Consider the following 17,420-nt stretch of genomic DNA (forward strand, 5'->3'; position numbering starts at 1 on the left):
CGACCTCAACCCAATTGAGATGGTTTGGGATGAGTTGGACAGCAGAGTGAAGGAAAAGCAGCCAACAAGTGCTCAGCATATGTGGGAATTCCTTCAAAACTGTTGGAAAAGCATTCCAGGTGACTACCTCATGAAGCTGGTTGAGAGATGAACCTTTTACTATATATATATTTATTGTTTTATCCAGCCGGATAAACACTCCAAACAGCCTACCCGACCACTCAGAGGCATCCTCATGGTCCCGAAGCACACTGTTGCCTCGCTTTGTATCACATTCCAATGATAAAACTGGGGGGGACAAAAATGTAATTTCAGAATGTGGGAGAGACATGTAACCCCAGTGAAAGTTGCACTCCTGCATGCAAGTATTTTTACCCCAAACCTGTCTGCAAAACAAATCGCAAACCCATTTTAATGTTATTTTTGAAATAAGAACATGCTTCCATGAATATAAAATACCATTAGCCATTTCCCGAAATACTTACCCACGAATTGCATGGGCTAACATCGATAAGAAATACTAAGCACTGAGCAGTAATAAAGCTAACAGTAGTTCGTTTTTAATGGCTAAAGAGTTCACAACGAGCTGATACTATTGGTCTGCCTATTCTGATCAGCCAACCATATGTGGGGGAGTGTTTTGGACGACAAAGGAAGGAGGGGTTATCTTTTTTTAAAGTGTCATGTTGTATATTGATGGCGGGAGTCCAACTATCACTAGATGGCGAGCTTTTCTGCTGCGGTGTTGGGATTTGATGTGTCGTCTTTACCAGCCTCACACTTCCTTCTTTCTGTAATATCGCTGGTCGTCACTAGTTGCCACAGCCAAAAAGTAATAAACCTCGACTATTTCTACCATTTATTTTCTGAAAATCTGATTTTAAACCTAACGTTAAATGAAGACCAAAAAGCAAATTTTTGTTTTCATCAGTTATTACGATATTGCCAATTTTGACTTAGTGGCTGTGGTAACCAATATCTCTGGCTGTGTGTGTTGTCGGACCTCAGTGGGTGGGACCAAACGATACCTCAACAACAAGATGGAATAATCGTGACAAATTCGGGAAACCCGTCATTGACAACGTTCTATTTACTTGTGTCAGGTTATTCATTGAAACACTATTTAAATGTCAGTTCTTATGACATGAAGGTTGTTGGCTCAACATCAACAATGCAGCTGTCTCCCACCAACGGAGATTTTACCTTCGTCTCGTCAACTGAAGCCGATGGTAATGTTAGCAGGCCGTGAATACTGTCATATGTGTTTCATATTCATTTTAGTTAGCTTGCTAACTAGCTACCGTATTTGTCAACACGCCAATCTGCTAGCTTGACATTTAATTAAAGTATTTAACTAACATTGAGTCATAGTGTTGTCAATTTTGTCAAGTTACGTAGTGGTTCAGAGAGATTTGACAGCTTTCTGCAGCTTTTACAGCTAGGCTAGCGTTAGCAATCCAACTAGCTAACGTTAGCTATATCACTGAAGTAAATTCAACTAACTATATTCTACTGAAGATAAGCGTAATACATAACTCAACAGTCTATTTTAACTAGTTGCATGTATTGCTGATTGAGTAAATAAAGTTGAATGTCATTTAGACAGTAGGACAAACAGGGGGACAATTATTTTCGACATTCTACGTCCGTTTTTGCTTAACTCATGTGATTTGGTTTAGTGTAAAACGATCTATCGAGGAAAAAAATGTAACGTTATCCTTAATTGTGATACGGTTTTGGAAACCTTGAACATATACTGTACAGTTCAAGAAGATAGAAATTCAACGCATGTTATGTGTACCAATAATCTATTACATTAAATTCCCTACAGATCTAAGTGGTACTATCGATGCCCCAGATGTTAAATTGAACATGGGCAGCGACAATGCAAAAGACCCATATGCAACCACGTTCCTGAGGAAACGAGGCTATGGCTGGCTACTGGAAGTAGACGAGGATGACCCAGAAGACAACAAACCTCTTCTGTAAGTACCTTCTTCAAGAAACCCTTTCTTTGTCCATGCACATTGATATTAAAATGACACTGACATCCAATTTGGCCATCACTGCTAACTAAATGTGCTGATATCTCATGATGCTCCTGTTCTCTCTCTCATATGCTTGTATGATTAGGGAGGAGCTGGACATAGACCTGAAAGACATCTACTACAAGATCCGCTGTGTGCTGATGCCAATGCCCTCCTTGGGCTTCAACCGGCAGGTTGTGAGGGACAACCCTGACTTCTGGGGTCCTCTGGCTGTCGTGCTCCTGTTTTCCATGATCTCCATCTACGGACAGTTCAGGGTGAGGCAGGACAACCTGTGCATTTTTTCTCAGATCACACCAAAACAATGTGTCCTTTGGTACCATGTCACAATTTTCAGCTTGAAAGTTGTTTGAATTATTTGTTGCATTATTTTATTTCCTAAGGTTGTGTCTTGGATAATTACCATTTGGATATTCGGATCTTTAACAATCTTTCTGCTGGCTCGTGTTCTCGGTGGTGAGGTAAGCTCCACCTTTTTAAGCTAAAATAATTCATATTCCTAGTCTTGATGAGTAGTAAATTTCTCTTACTTGATACTGTACATGCCTCTGGATGTGAATTTGCTTCCTATTACAACATGAATGATGTGGCATGCTGTGAAACACTGACTTGCATTGTTTTATATCGGATAGGTGTCTTATGGACAAGTCCTTGGAGTGATTGGATACTCTTTACTCCCGCTCATCGTTATAGCTCCATTGCTTTTGGTCATTGGGGGTTTTGATGTTGTTTCTACACTAATAAAGGTGAGCACATCAGCAAAGATAATCAACATTTATTCTCACATTTTCCACAAAAAATAATCTCTAATTCAGCACTGCAAATTTGATTTAACATACACTAACATATTCAAAGCTTTTGTACATCTTTAGATTTTTTTTGTAAATAATACAAATGTACTCTTAAATCAGATATGAGTGTTTATTAGTTGTCAACTGTCTTTAATTTTCCAGCTTTTTGGAGTATTCTGGGCTGCTTACAGTGCTGCTTCTCTACTTGTTGGGAATGAATTCAAAACCAAGAAGCCTCTTCTCATATACCCTATTTTCCTTTTGTACATCTACTTCCTGTCACTATATACTGGGGTCTGATTGGACAAATGGCTACTCTGAGCACTTTGGTTGGAGACTAACACAAAGCACTGTGAAAAGACACACAAGGATTCATTCCACAATGAAAATAAGGAACATGGATTTTTTTAAAGGTTGTTTTCTCCCTCTTCTTTTATCTCTGTTTACAATCCTAGACTGTGGGGATAAGGGTATATGTTACGTCAGTGTATTTAAATGTGCCCCTTACCTCTTTGCTCAATAAAAAGCAGTAGCGTATAGTGTAAGGCTGCATTCAGATTTAATTGTAATTAGAACCCTGGTTTGCATTCGCATCATATAATTATTTAATCAAGGTGTGAAATCTGGTTTTGGTAATCATGTTGGGGTCACAGAGATTTTTGTTAATGCTTTTATTCCATAGAGGAAGGTGGTGCCAAATACAGTGCACAAATGTTCAATTAGAACCAAGGGGTTAAGAAAGACGGCAACCCCTAGCTGAGGTTCCACCATTATTTTGTAAGGTAGTGGGTTTAACATACTGTTATGCATTATTTAGTTGTCATTTTATGCACCTTTTCCAAACCTTTTTCTTAAGTTATGAATTTCAGCCTGGGTAGGCCAGTAGATGGGCAGTTTGAGTGAAATAAAACAGTCTACTAAAGTGTGGTGCCTTTCATTAGTTATTTTATACAGTTGTTTAATCTTTTATTGAACTGATGTATATTTTCAGACAACTTCCTTGTATCGATTGTACTACTGTATATAGCTTAATGTGTTGTAGAGGTGTACATGTTTCTAAACGTGATAGTATCAGAACATGTTATACAATTGTGGAACATTTGTAGAACTGGAACAATAGTGATATTTATATTGAATTCACAGTGGGGGGTTAAAAGATATCAACATAATTGTCCATATAACTGTTGTACTGTACTAGATATTTTAAAATACATTCCCTCTCATATGTAAAATGTTATCATTAATTTGCATGCCTGTTAAAAAACACTCACACCCAAGCTTTTATGTAGGATTTACCATAATAAGTAAAGACTATTGGCCAGGTTAAAATTAGTTGTGGTATTTACAGTAATTATATTACAAATTATTAGCTGTAAACATGAACCATATTTAATATTGTGTGTTGTGCTGACACATTGTATATAAGCGTTCTAGTGGTTTCTAGTGGTAAAGGATGAACGGAAATGTGCATTGGTTTTACAGTAATGCGGTCCAAGCCAATTTCTGTGTTATTTGGTGTCCGTCTTCAAGGGCTTTACAAATTATAAAAGGTCTTAGTGGGATGCTAAAACTCAACAGACCGATTGTTGATCTGTACAGTAGGGGGGCGTTCGTTCGCTTGCTTGCTGTTGCGCGGTATGCTATAGGGACCACTGGGCGATGGGTTTAAGGGTTTATTATTCGGGGTTCTTGGGTGGGGATCTGCTGTACATCCCAACATCAGGCAAGGGCTGTATCAAAAACAAAATAGTCATAATTACATATAACTTACATAGCTAGTCATTTATATCTATGGGAGTCACAACAAACACAATTTACAGTAGGGAAATAATAACATTCACAAAACAGTAATCCAAAGAGGTTCTCTGTCTGGACTCCGGAGTCAACATCGCAGTGCCCTCTCTGGTGTCGCGTGATAGCCAAGCACTACGCTAGTTCCGTTTACCTGACGTTCATCTGAGTGCAACGCTCGTAGCTTTCTCAGTACTGATGGTGAATAGCTACTGCTGCGGTAACCGGTGGAGGAACAGAAGCCGCAGAAGGAGAGTCAGCAGTAGTAGAGGAGCGGTAGTTTGGGATTAAACGTTTACAATTATTAATCTTACTCGTATAAACGGTAGCTTCCTAAAAACAGAAGGGAACGGGGAAAATAAATAAAGATGGCGGCCGCGGCCTCGCCGGGCTCCTGCTCGTCAACCTCCTCAGACTGGATTGTACTGAGAGACGGTTGCCTTCGTTGCGACGAGGAGGGCCTGCGGAGCCTTTCCTACCACCCGGCCCTTAACGCTATCCTGGCTGTTACTAGCCGGGGCAGTATAAAAGTAATCGACGGCACTTCAGGGGCTATACTCCAGGCCTCGGCCTTGCATGGTAAGTCAGGGCCAAGGAACTAGCTAACTGGTTTAGTTAGCTAGGTTGCTAGCAATCAGGTGATTGTCATAACTATCAGATGAAACGACACTGGTCAACAATGTAACCTTACATTGGGCCTGCTGTGGTGGTTGACTTGGGCTAAGTTAGCTAGCAAATAAATATATATTTTAGAATTTGTCGTGAATTCTGACATTTAGCTACTGATTCACATGCTAAACAAATTGCTTTTGTTATCGGATTCCTATAAAAACCACTTGAATACATAAGTAACTAAATGTCTTAAGAATCGTCTTGCTGTCAAGACGTTTTGCTAACTAGCTAACTAGCGATTTGTTATGAAAAAAGCTCCGATCATGAACTGGCCGCAAAGCTAGCGAACCCGCTAACAGTGTATAACGTTTTGTCAACATTCAATCAATCGTTGTCATAATAGCTAACTAGTTAGGCACATTATCTTGCTTAAATAGGTAGCCTATATGAATAGGGTAAGTAACATGTAGATATCTAACGTTAATGTTAGTTACCTAGTTAGATTGTAGCCGGTGGTAGTTACCTAGTTAATTGTGATGACACTAACATTACTAGTGAGCTAACTCGTTTCGTTGGCTGTGTTGGGCCAAGGAAGCAAAATGTGTATTGTGAGATTGCTGGCTAACTAAGTTTGATAGCTATCTGCAAAGAAAGTGTTTTAAGGCTAGTTTATTCGCCAGTTGGCTACATAGCTAATACCGTTAGCTAGCTAAGATGTAAATTAATCGATGATCACCAGCACCGGGCATACATGTGTCGCAGTAAATGTTAGCAAGCTTGCTAGGTAACGTTAGTTTGTTGTAGAATATTTATCTAGTTAGGTAACGTTAGTTGGCTAGAAAGGTTATGACGTGTTGTATATTCCTACTACGCAGAACAATAAAGTGTGCAATGCCTGTTGGCAATCTAACGTTAGCTAATAACGTTAAGTTAGTATTGTAGCTGTAACATTTTGGGTGGAAAATGGTTGACGAAAGTGAATAGGCTTGGCTTTAGTTTTTTTGACAATTTATATTTGACGATGCCAAAAATTAGAAAACATTAGTGTTTGTTCTTCAACGTGACCCCCATCTGTAGCTACATTGAATGCAGACTTGGCTGGTGGGAGGAACTATGGGATGACGGTTTTTGCCCTAGCACTACACATCTGATCCAAATAATGAAAGCTTGATTATTTGAATCAGCTGTGTAGTGTTAAGGTAAAAACCAAAACGTGCATCCCTTGGGGTCCCGACGACCGAGTTTGGTTAACACTGCGTTGTATGCACACAATAATGCAATTATTAGAGAGTAAGGTTACAGGCACACAACAATGCGATTGTGTATCGTCAGATTTAATATAATAGTTCAATTAAAACGTTGACATGCTTTGCAAGAATAACGATTTCTGTAATAAGCCTGTTTGCATGGACACTGAAATCAGGCACTCTGATAAATGCAGAAAATAGGCACTAAAAATAAATGTGCTATCACAACAACATGTTCTTTTTGGGAAGCATATTTGATTCTGAGTTTGGACGTATAAAGTGTGTACAGTGCATTCGGAAAGTATTCTGACCCCTTGCTTTTCACACATTTTGTTAAATTACAGCCTTATCCTAAGGTGTATTAAATAAAAACAAATCCTCATCAATCTACAAACATTACCCCATAATAACAAAACAAAATAGGTGTTACATTTTTTGGGCAAATTAATAAAAAGGGATCTTTTCAGACCCTTTGCTATGAGAACAAAAAAGCAAGCCATGAGGTAGAAGGAATTGCCTATAGAGCTCTGAGACAGGATTGTGTTGAGGCACAGATCTGGGGGAAGGGTACCAAAACTTTTCTGCAGCATTTAAGGTCCTCACAGAACACAGTGGCCTACATCATTCTTAAATGGAAGAAGTTTGGAACCACCAAGACTCTTCCTAGAGCTGACCGCCCGGCTAACTGAGAAATTGGGGGAGAAGGTCCTAAATCAGAGAGGTGACAAAGAACCCGATGGTTACTCTGACAGAGCTCCAGAGTTCCCCTGTGGAGATGGGAGAACCTTCCAGAAGGACAACCATCTCTGCAGCACTCCACCAATCAGGCCTTTATGGTAGAGTGGCCAGATGGAAGCCACACCTCAGTAAATGGCACATGACAGCCTGCCTGAATGCCAAGCGTCACTTCTGGAGGAAACCTGGCACCATCCCTACAGGGAAGCATGGTGGTGGCAGCGTCATGCTGTGGGTATGTTTTTCAGCAGCAAGGACTGGGAGACTAGTTAGTGTCAAGGGAAAAATGAACGGCGCAAAGTACAGAGATCCTTGATGAAAACCTGCTCCAGAGTGATCAGGACCTCAGACTGGGGAGAAGGTTCACCTTCCAACAGGTAAACGACCCTAAGCACATAGCCAAGACAACGCAGAAGTGGCTTCGGGACAAGTCTCAATGTCCTTGAGCGGCCCAAACAGAGGCCAGACTTGAACCTGATCGAACATCTCTTGACATATGTGAAAATAGCTGTGTGGTGACGCTTCCCATCCATTCTGACAGAAGTTGAGAGGCTCTGCAGAGAAGAATGGGAGAAACTCCCCAAATACAGGTGTGCCAAGCTTGCAGCGTCGTAACCTAGAAGACTCGAGGCTGTAATCGCTGCCAAAGGTGCTTCAACAAATTACTGAGTAAAGGGTCTGAATCCTTTTGTAAATGTTTAATTTCTGTTTTATATACATTTGTAAAACAATTCTGACCCTGTATTTCTTTGTCATTATAGGGTGTGTAAATTGAGAAATGTTTTAAAAATCAATTTTAGAGTAAGGCTGTAAAGTAACAAAATGTGGAGAAAGTCGAGGGATCTGAATACTTTCCGAATGCACTGTATGTAGCCAATTGTTCATCCTTGTTTCCCAGAATAATGGGAATGGTGATTAGCTTGAACCAGGTTGAATTAGCATTACCGTAGCATTTTACATTACAGCACATAATGAAGTGGTAATAACATAGTAACGTAAACTCACCCCATTCCGTACAAATGTGCGTAACCGCGACATTCAAACGAGGCTACAAAGAAAACTAATGGGACTGTAGCGACTGTGTTGACTTCAAAATCGGGGGTGTGAACTAGGTTTCTATTCAAGCGTTGATCGACATGGTAATGGCTCTATAGTATTGGAGAAAAGTTGAAAAAAACGGACCCTCCGTTACATCTTGACGTGTCATGTCGTAACGTACAGCACGCATAAAGCAACTATTTCTGTCTTACAATCTCTCTCCACCAGGTGTAGCACATATCTCATCGTTTAAAAACAAGAAATGGACAGTGACGGGGGTAAGGGGGGATACCTAGTCTTTTTTTTCGTCATCATTGCATGCGATCATCATTCTCAAAGCCGCTGTTTACTTCTAAGATCACTTTAGCACCGCCCTAAAAACCTGATTCAAATTCGACACAAACCTTCAAATAGGTATGTAATGACACATTATATCAACTCTTTATAGTGTTTTATTTACATTTTAGAGGCGATAGGGTGAAAAAAGCAATTTTCCAACACGACATCTGTCCTTCTCACTATAACGCTTTAGTTTGGCTTCCCCATCCGCCATTTTTAAAAAGACCCGAAGGAGCTCATTGCCTTCTTGAATTATGCAGAAACGGGCAGCGTGAAGGTCTCAGCATGAATTCTGTTGGAAAGGGGAGAAATTGTGCTTTACAATGGTATTGAAATTACAGTTGATTTGGGAGTATTACGTTTTTGGGGCGCTAAAATAAGGTCAATTGTACGGACCAAGGCGATGTACGAGTTTACGTTAGATGCTACAAAAGTCTTAAGGGTTGTTTGGGAAAATGTTTTCATCGTGAGTAAGTATCATTACAGTAATAATAATAAGGCTACCCGATAGGGCAATAAATACATTATTTTTGAGGAGATGGTGTCAATGAAACAAAACAAGTTTTGTGAAATATTAATAGGCTTTCCATATGTCTGTGCAAATATTGTGAACTTAACAAGCAACTTGCAGTTTAGTTCATAAATATTTAAAAGACTAACTTAAAAGTCTATTTTAGTATCTGGTTAACGTGATGGAGTTATGATCTGACAAAAGTCCAGCCAATGCTAGGTCTTAGTAGCTACTATAATACCCTGATGTTTGTTTCCTAGCTAAACCTGGAGGCCGTGTTAGGTGTCAGTACTTCCCTGCGGTAGACAAGGTCCTCTTCGTGGACGACTACGCAGTGGGCTGCAGAAAGGACTTGAACGGTATCCTGCTGCTAGACACAGCCCTGCAGGCCCCTGTGGCCAAACCAGAGGACATGGTCCAGCTAGAGCTGCCTGTTACAGAGGTAAGAGAGCCAGCCACTGACGCATGACACAAAACGCACTCATACGTAGCACTTGGAAAAGTTGGCGAACTCACATTTGTGATTTTGCGAAGACCGTTTTTTAAAACCCCATTCATAGAATCACTAACGTTCATATTATATCTTTAACAATTGTCTTCTAGTACCACACACAATGAACAACAATGCTCAAAAACAGTTAACGTGCTACTTTGGCTGATTGTCATCTTACAACAAAAAATGTATATTTCTAAATACATTTTAAATAGGGCCGTGACGATGCTAGTATCACAATACTCATTAGTATCGTGGCAGGATAAATCTGCTTTGTGTGTTAACTTCTTAAGGAAAACAGCTCTACTGCATTATGTTAAGATTAAGATCACTTTGTTATCCAGAGTCAAATGTATTTATCTTCCAAGCTATAGCACACTATTGTACATACAGCAGGTTAAGAGTTAGGTCTGCTTTGTGTTTTCATTTTTACCATGGAAAAAACATTGCGATACTGGTTTTGTAACAGCCCAAATTTTTACTGTTGTGAGTGCAAATTAGGATACAGATATTGATAATTGAATTATGTCACACTACTGCAAGCATTGTCTACCTAGCTTCAAGATCACACAATCCCTTCGACAGGCCTGCTTAATGTAGAAAGACTGGTCCACCGTGAGCGAACACACATGCTAACCGTGGAGAATCCACCACTCCCATGCATTTGTCTGAATAAGAATGACAATGCTTGGCCTGTGCAAGTGCCACAGACCTGTGTAAAAAAAATAAAAAGCTGCTACGTCAAGATAGGAATCAATCCATTACGCCCTTGAAATAGTTATTGATGGCACTCATCCTTGTTTCATGTCCTTTATCTCTTACCTATGGTATTTGTAGCACCTGGTTACACTAACTTTTTAAATTGAACTATTTGAACACAGCATTTCCCCCTGTAATTAGTCAATATAGCCTACAGAAAATTGCTGTTGACCCCATTGTGGTATTCCAACCTTTTCCTGAAAGGGATGCACAGACAGAAATTATAATTTCAGAGTACGGTTTGGCAATATTACAATAGCATCTTTTATCCACGATGATTGACCACCATCGTCGATGGTGACGACATTGTGATGTGACAGACAATGGTTTAGCTTATTTGAACTTGACTGGCGCCACACAGTAAAAAGCTGCGTCTGAACGCACAGCAGGGCAGCACACAAGTGACATTCTGGATAATTTGCCTATTCCTATTTTATTGCCTATTTCAATAAATGTTATATAACCCACAGATCGCGGGAGAGGGATGTAGGCCAGACGCAGCAGAAAATTACACAAAATCACCGCCAAATGTCCAGTTAGAAAATATTGTTTCTCTCTGTCGGATGTATGGGCATTAGGTTTAAGACTAAAATATATATATTTTAAATAAAGGACACTCCTTAACTATGTTGTCTGTTTTAAAAATTGTATGCTCGTCACTTCTCTCTCAATTCGTTAGGCTTTGAATATGACTGAAGGCTATCGTTTTATGCATGGCTTTCTCCCGATCAAACAATTAATGTAAGAGTTCCATCTCAGTTATTTAAATAGTCTAAAAAAGTAAGGTAGCCAGAGGACTAATAATGAGTGAACATTCAATAGCCTATTGAAAAATCGAATGACAATTTTAATCAAATTGAAGCTTACTATGAAAAAAATTGTCCATGCCGGCCGGGAAATCCCTCAATGTGAGGTTGAAAACCAAAAGGTCAATAACCTATTCTCCTCCTGCTAGCCCTATCATCAAAGCTTCAAGACAAGTTCAAATTATAAACAGTAGCTTATTTCCCGAATATTTTAGCCTACGAAGGCGTTGTCCTAAAGTTGTTGTGGCTTTAAAAAATAACCAGAATGAAAGTCTATAGCATAGGCTATTCTCAATCGCACCTTTTTATTATTTTAGAATTCAAATAAAGGAATTATTATCCAGTTCTGAAGACGGTAGACTGTTTATGTCCAGCCCTTGATGTAGGCCTATAACCTAGCTCACTACGGTTGACAGCCCGTTCCTCATCAGTTATTGCTCCATCATGTGCGTGCCACAGACACACCTGTTCTGCTCCACCAGAAAGGAATATTAGAAAATATTTGCCATTGCCTGCAATTGGCTTCTGGCCAGGTTTTCAACAACATTACCTTTGGTAATGATTCGTCCAGCATCATTCGATTTTGCTCAATAGCCAACTGTTTTTGCAGTGATTTTTGTATTTTTATTAAAAGGAAAAGTCTGAGGGTGAGCAATAGCACCGTATATCACAATGTTTTATGGGTACATAATCACGATAGGACAAAGGTTGACCTCACCCAACCCTATTTCCCCAACTGGCGGCTAGTTTGTAGGTTTTATTTGCCCCCCCAAGTTTTCTGAGCAAAAAAATTGTTTTTTCTTTGTTGGACATAAGACTGTAAAAACACAAGGAAATCAGTTCCAAGTGAAAGTGTCTAGGGTTTATCGATCATGAATGTACCACCATCCAATCTGCAGAAACTGCTTGATGCCATCGTGTCAGCATGGACCAACATTCCTGTGGAACATGCCCCGAAGAATTCAGACTGTTCTGGATGCAAAATGGGGTCCGACCCAGTACTAGATGGATTGTTGTAACCCTTGACTGTTGCAATCCCGTTGGTTTCAAAGCAAGGCTTACTTTGCTTTATGACCTTTGCCTGTTTATGTGCCGCATGTCTCACTTTTTTTGCTTTAAATCATTACGGGCTATCTAGTGTGGTTTGCTCACAGACAGTAGGCAGTCCTATGTATTCAGAGACATTTCTCCCTCATTCCTCAGAGACTGATGTTGTTTTAATCATCACCGCAGGCGGTTAATAGATCTGAGCACAAACAGCCTATATTCCAGGATTAGTTGTACCTCACAGCCAAGACCTTTTTGTAGCTCAGTTTGTAGGTGGTTCTTTGTAGCTCAATTGATAGAGCATTATGCTTGTAACACCAGGGTAGTGACTAGGGCTGTAATGGTACACGTATTCATACCAAACTGTAAAGTATGAGGACCTCGGTTTGGTCCGCACTGTGAACCTGAATGAGTACATAAATAAAACACAAAGCCTTTAGGCTATGCCTACACTGCGATGTATGCCATTGTCTTGACAGTAAATCTGAGTTTTTATTTTTTGGGGGGGCTATAGCCTTTAAGTCAACTGCAGCCTACGTACACGTAATCAATTATAATCTTAACTGGCAAATTTCAAACTATCCTTTTGTGAGGTGCAGCTGAGGAACTCTGTCGTTGGCAAGTGGTGGGATCGATAAGCCAGAATTGGAGGATCCTCCGTCGTTTAAATCTCCCATTTGGGAGCATTTTGACCGTTTGGGAGCATTTTGACATTTTCGCTTACAATGGCGATGGACAGAGCTTTGGATAAAAAGTTAATAGTATGTTCTCCACTGCTCAATGTGCAGAGTGGTGTGTGTAGCTTGTTGTCTGCTACAAAGCACCATTACAGTCATAGAGCCAAGTTAGGAGATTATCTAATCAATGGAAGATGGAATTAAAAGTTAAATGAGAAGTATAGGCTACAACGAACAAGAGCCAGGTAGATGCTATTTAATAATCTGTATGGAGGTGGTGTTTGTAACTAGGACAGTAAGAAAGCGTATGCAGACTCTGATTAGTCTAGATAGTTGGCTAACGTAGCTAGCTATTTTAGCCAACTAGCTGCTCTCGGTTTGATGCAGTTAAGACACGTACTAAGTGATCATATTGGATGATATATAACCTAGCTATGACAAGCTAGACGTTAGTTGACTAGCGCAAGTCGGTTTCGTTGGTTGCTGCCTCTCCCTTGCTCCTGTTTCACTCGCTCACAGTACACACACTGCAAGGCCCCTCCGCCTGTTCTCGCTCGCGCTGTATCAGCACTGATTTGAATAAAGTAGCTTAAATTAAATTTTCTGCTGCTTCCCTCACTCGGATCCGACAACGTCTATATGGAACTGGTCGTCCGTTCGGAGAAGGTCTCGATATTGAACAATTTTATTTATTCATATCTGTCCGGGTGGGAAAGCCCCAGGTCCATTTCGGAATGAGTACAACTTCCAACAGTTAGTTTTTGTTTATTTGAAAAAAATATGCAAAATTTAAAAGCAACCTACTTGAGGCCCAATATGACAATCCCCGTCAAAACAAACAATGCCAGGAACATTGAATGATTTTACAGAAACTGGGCCACAAAAATTAACTACATAACTGTTGGAATTTCATTTTCTGCTGAACCGTGAACCCAAAACCGCAGTACATACTGAACCATGGGTTTACTGAAACATAGTATGTATGCTCGCAGGACTGTAAGTTGCTTTGGATAAAAAGTCTGCTAAATTACATTTTATTATGGTTTATTATATAATAAAATAACATGTTTTCTTTATTTATATGCTCTGAAGTTGTCCCAGTATTGATATTGGCTGCATGCCAGTACAAGTGCCCCTAAGTTTTACTGGAGAGGGATAAGGGGCAAGAGTTGCTTATTTAGTAAAATCGTTTTATTCTAAGATGCTGTGAAAACCGGGTGGGAAAGGGGCATTTTTTTCTTCCTGTTGGCCCACCTGCAGAGTGAAGAGTTTTTTTTTTTTTCTTAAATTCTTGCATCCATAGCTCAGTCTATGACTTTGACAGTGGTTACATGGCACGGTCAGACTGGTTGAAATGACAGATTGTGCCTTTAATAACCCCTGTGGGCGGCTTCCTGGTGTGGGTGTGGCTGTGTATACTTTGTGCTGCAAGTATTATTGATCTGCCCAGGCTGTTCCTCTCCTCTTCTGCAGCAGTCTATTACTGCCTGCCTGCTTTGTCTCGTCTGATCTGCCCAATCACTCCAAGGCGGCTCTCCCTAATGAGTAGTGACTGCCTCTTCATGCCAGCTATCTGTGGATAATTCTGTTACTAGATGATACTCTGGAAAGTCATTTTACAGGACACATTTTTTAAGAACTTTTTTTAATCTAACACATTTGTGAATGATTTATGCGATTTGCGGGAAGAAGCCATTTAGATCTGCATTTACAAAACACAGCGAGTGTCTTTCCCTTTCTGCTTAAAAACGCATAAACTCTTGCTGCATGTTGTAAACACAAATCTAAATAGCTCCTCATTGTAAAATCTGCTCTGCTTCTGTCAGGTTTCGCTCCAAATCATGAATGTAAAAGGAGTAATTTTGTGCTTCAGTTGCACTTCTCCACTCGGATGAAATATACAGTTGAAGTCGGAAGTTCACATACACCATAGCCAAATACATTTAAACTCAGTTTTTCACAATTCCTGACATTTAACCCTAGTAAAAATTCCCTGTCTTAGGTCAGTTATGATCACCACTTTATTTTAAGAATGTGAAATGTCAGAATAATAGTAGAGAGAACGATTTATTTCAGCTTTTATTTCTTTCATCACATTCCCAGTGGTCAGAAATGTACATACACTCAATTAGTATTTGGTAGCATTGCCTTTACATTGTTTAACTTGAATCAAATGTTTCAGGTAGCCTCCCACAAGCTTCCCACAATACGTTGGGTGAATTTTGGCCCATTCCTCCTGACAGAGCTGGTGTAACTGAGTCAGGTTTGTAGGCCTCCTTGCTCGCACACGCTTTTTCAGTTCTGCCTACATATTTTCTATTGGATGAGGTCAGGGCTTTGTGATGGCCACTCCAATACCTTGACTTTAACACAACTTTGGAAGTATGCTTGGGGTCATTGTCCATTTGCGACCAAGATTCAACTTCCTGATGTCTTGATGTTGCTTCAATATATCCACATAGTTTTCCTCCCTCATGATGCCATCTATTTTGTGAATTGCACCAGTCCCTCCTGCAGCAAAGCACCCCCACAACATGATGCTGCCACCCCGGTGCTTCACGGTTGATATGGTCTTCTTTGGCTTGCAAGCCTCCCCCTTTTTCCTCCAAACATAACGATGGTCATTATGGCCAAATAGTTCTATTTTTGTTTCATCAGACTAGAGGACATTTCTCCAAAAAGTACGTTCCCCCCCCCCCCCCCCCCCCATGTGCAGTTGCAAACCGTAGTTTGGTTTTTAATGGCGGTTGGCTTCTTCCTTCCCGAGCAGCCTTTCAGGTTATGTTGATATAGGACTTGTTTTACTGTGGATATAGATACTTTACTACCTGTTTCCTCCAGCATCTTCACAAGGTCCTTTGCTGTTGTGCACGCTCCTTTTGAGGGAGCGTGCACTTGACATGCAGGAATGTCCACCAGAGCTGTTGCCAGAGAATGTAATGTTCATTTCTCTACCATAAGCTGCCTCCAATGTCGTTTTAGAGAATTTGGCAGTACGTCCAACCGGCCTCTCAACCGCAGACCCACGTGTATGGCGTTGTGTGGGCGAGCGGTTTGCTGATGTCATTGTTGTGAACGGAGTGCTCCGTGGTTTTATGGTATGGGCAGGCATAAGCTATGGACAAACAACACTGTGCATTTAAATTGTCATCGATAAATGCAAGAGACACCGCGATGAGATCCTGATGCCCATTGTCTTGCCATTCATCCGCAGCCATCACCTCATGTTTCTGCATAATGCACAGCCCCATGTCGCAAGGATCTGTACACAATTCCACAAGCTTTGGTTGCCAAGCAAGCTCGCTCATTCCACTCACACTGCCTCTCTCAGGTACAGAACTGAATGATTAGGCACCAAACGTCACATCGATAGTAAAAATGCTGGGGAAATATAGATTCAAAGCTGCCTGGCTGGATGTTAATGTTTATGAATGGTTATGCCAGACCCATTAAGGGATGTAGTAGAGGTTAAACGCCGTTGACGCATCGTTTTATTTGTGAAATTGCGCTAATTTGCCTCTTTAAATTGTTTACCCACTTATTGCATTCTCAGCGTTGAACAATGGTCAGAAGGCATCTTGATCTGAGACCTAATCGCACCTACCTCTGCGAACGAGTGGATTCATGTATGCTCGTTATGTTCGCCTGCTCCCCCGGATTTGCCTTGTTAGCAGCGCATTCACTCACCGCTCTGTCTAACGAGGAACTCCGCCCACGACAGACCGAGAGGTGAAATTAACTACCTCAGCCCAGACCCACAGAGGCAAGTGGCAGAGATGTACCTGACAGCGTATTTTGAGTGTACAACTTTTTAAAAAATCGCTGATATTTCAGTCAGATGTCTAGCGCTAGCTAGGTAGCTCAGGGGTTCTGGCTGTTAGCCAAGTAGCTAGCTATAACTAGCTGGCTAGAAGGATGAAGTTAGACCTAATGTTGAACGGAGCCTGACCTCAGCAGGAGAAGTTGACTGACATTAAGCTAGCTATAATCAAGATGTTCTCATAACAGAATACCTTTTCTCTACAGTGAGTAGTGAGTCAGATAGGGGTGAGTCAGGCTGCAGTTGAGGCAAAGGTGATACAGAGAGGAAGCATTGAAGCAAGCAGGGAGAGAGGTTAGTTATACAGTGGTTCCCAAACTTGCGGTTCGTGGTTCCCCATGTGGGGTTCCGTAAAACTTAAATGGGGTCCCCCGAGAGTCTTTAATCTTATTAAACACATGAATAACTTGTTTCTCTTCAAATGGGTATAGAATACAACATTTGAGTCAACTAAGGGCCTTTTACGCCATCAGAATTAACTTTCATGTTGTGTTGAAAGCATGTGGGACCTAAAATGGTGAAATATGACGATAATACAACATATTATTATTGTCATGTACACTGAGCAAAAATATAAACGCAACATGCAAGAATTTCAAAGATTTTACTGAGTAACAGTTCATATAAGGACATCGGTCATCATCAGTACTGACTTACCACTCATGTATGTAGTGAAACGTGTATTATTGAGTAGAACTTTGGTAGT

General features: G+C 40.5%; 2 protein-coding genes across 2 annotated transcripts in view; both read left to right on the top strand.

Moving 5' to 3' along the window:
- Nucleotides 1–795: 795 nt before the first annotated feature.
- Nucleotides 796–3,761, top strand: LOC120046545 (protein YIPF4). Its single transcript, XM_038991873.1, has 6 exons — nt 796–1,229; nt 1,832–1,985; nt 2,134–2,305; nt 2,432–2,509; nt 2,681–2,794; nt 3,002–3,761. Exons 1-6 carry the CDS (start codon nt 1,145–1,147, stop codon nt 3,137–3,139), a joined length of 741 nt encoding a protein of 246 aa, XP_038847801.1. The 5' UTR covers nt 796–1,144; the 3' UTR covers nt 3,140–3,761.
- Nucleotides 3,762–4,843: 1,082 nt separating this feature from the next.
- LOC120046546 (baculoviral IAP repeat-containing protein 6-like) overlaps nt 4,844–17,420 on the top strand; it is a 147,300-nt gene continuing 134,723 nt past the window's right edge. Inside the window, exons 1-2 of the mRNA XM_038991874.1 lie at nt 4,844–5,209; nt 9,373–9,554. Of these exons, the coding sequence (XP_038847802.1) occupies nt 4,999–5,209; nt 9,373–9,554 (393 nt within the window). The 5' untranslated portion in view covers nt 4,844–4,998. The remainder of the gene's footprint in view (nt 5,210–9,372; nt 9,555–17,420) is intronic.

Source organism: Salvelinus namaycush, chromosome 4 (assembly GCF_016432855.1).
Source record: "Salvelinus namaycush isolate Seneca chromosome 4, SaNama_1.0, whole genome shotgun sequence".
In the NCBI taxonomy this organism is placed as follows: Eukaryota; Metazoa; Chordata; class Actinopteri; order Salmoniformes; family Salmonidae; genus Salvelinus; species Salvelinus namaycush.

What these genes read in the sequence shown, in the direction of transcription:
- LOC120046545 (XM_038991873.1), top strand. Translation starts at nt 1,145, where the DNA reads ATGAAGGTTGTTGGCTCAACATCAACAATGCAGCTGTCTCCCACCAAC. An exon ending in CCATCTACGGACAGTTCAGG is followed by an intron (nt 2,306 to 2,431) that starts GTGAGGCAGGAC and finishes TTATTTCCTAAG; the next exon opens with GTTGTGTCTTGGATAATTAC. An exon ending in CTCGTGTTCTCGGTGGTGAG is followed by an intron (nt 2,510 to 2,680) that starts GTAAGCTCCACC and finishes TATATCGGATAG; the next exon opens with GTGTCTTATGGACAAGTCCT.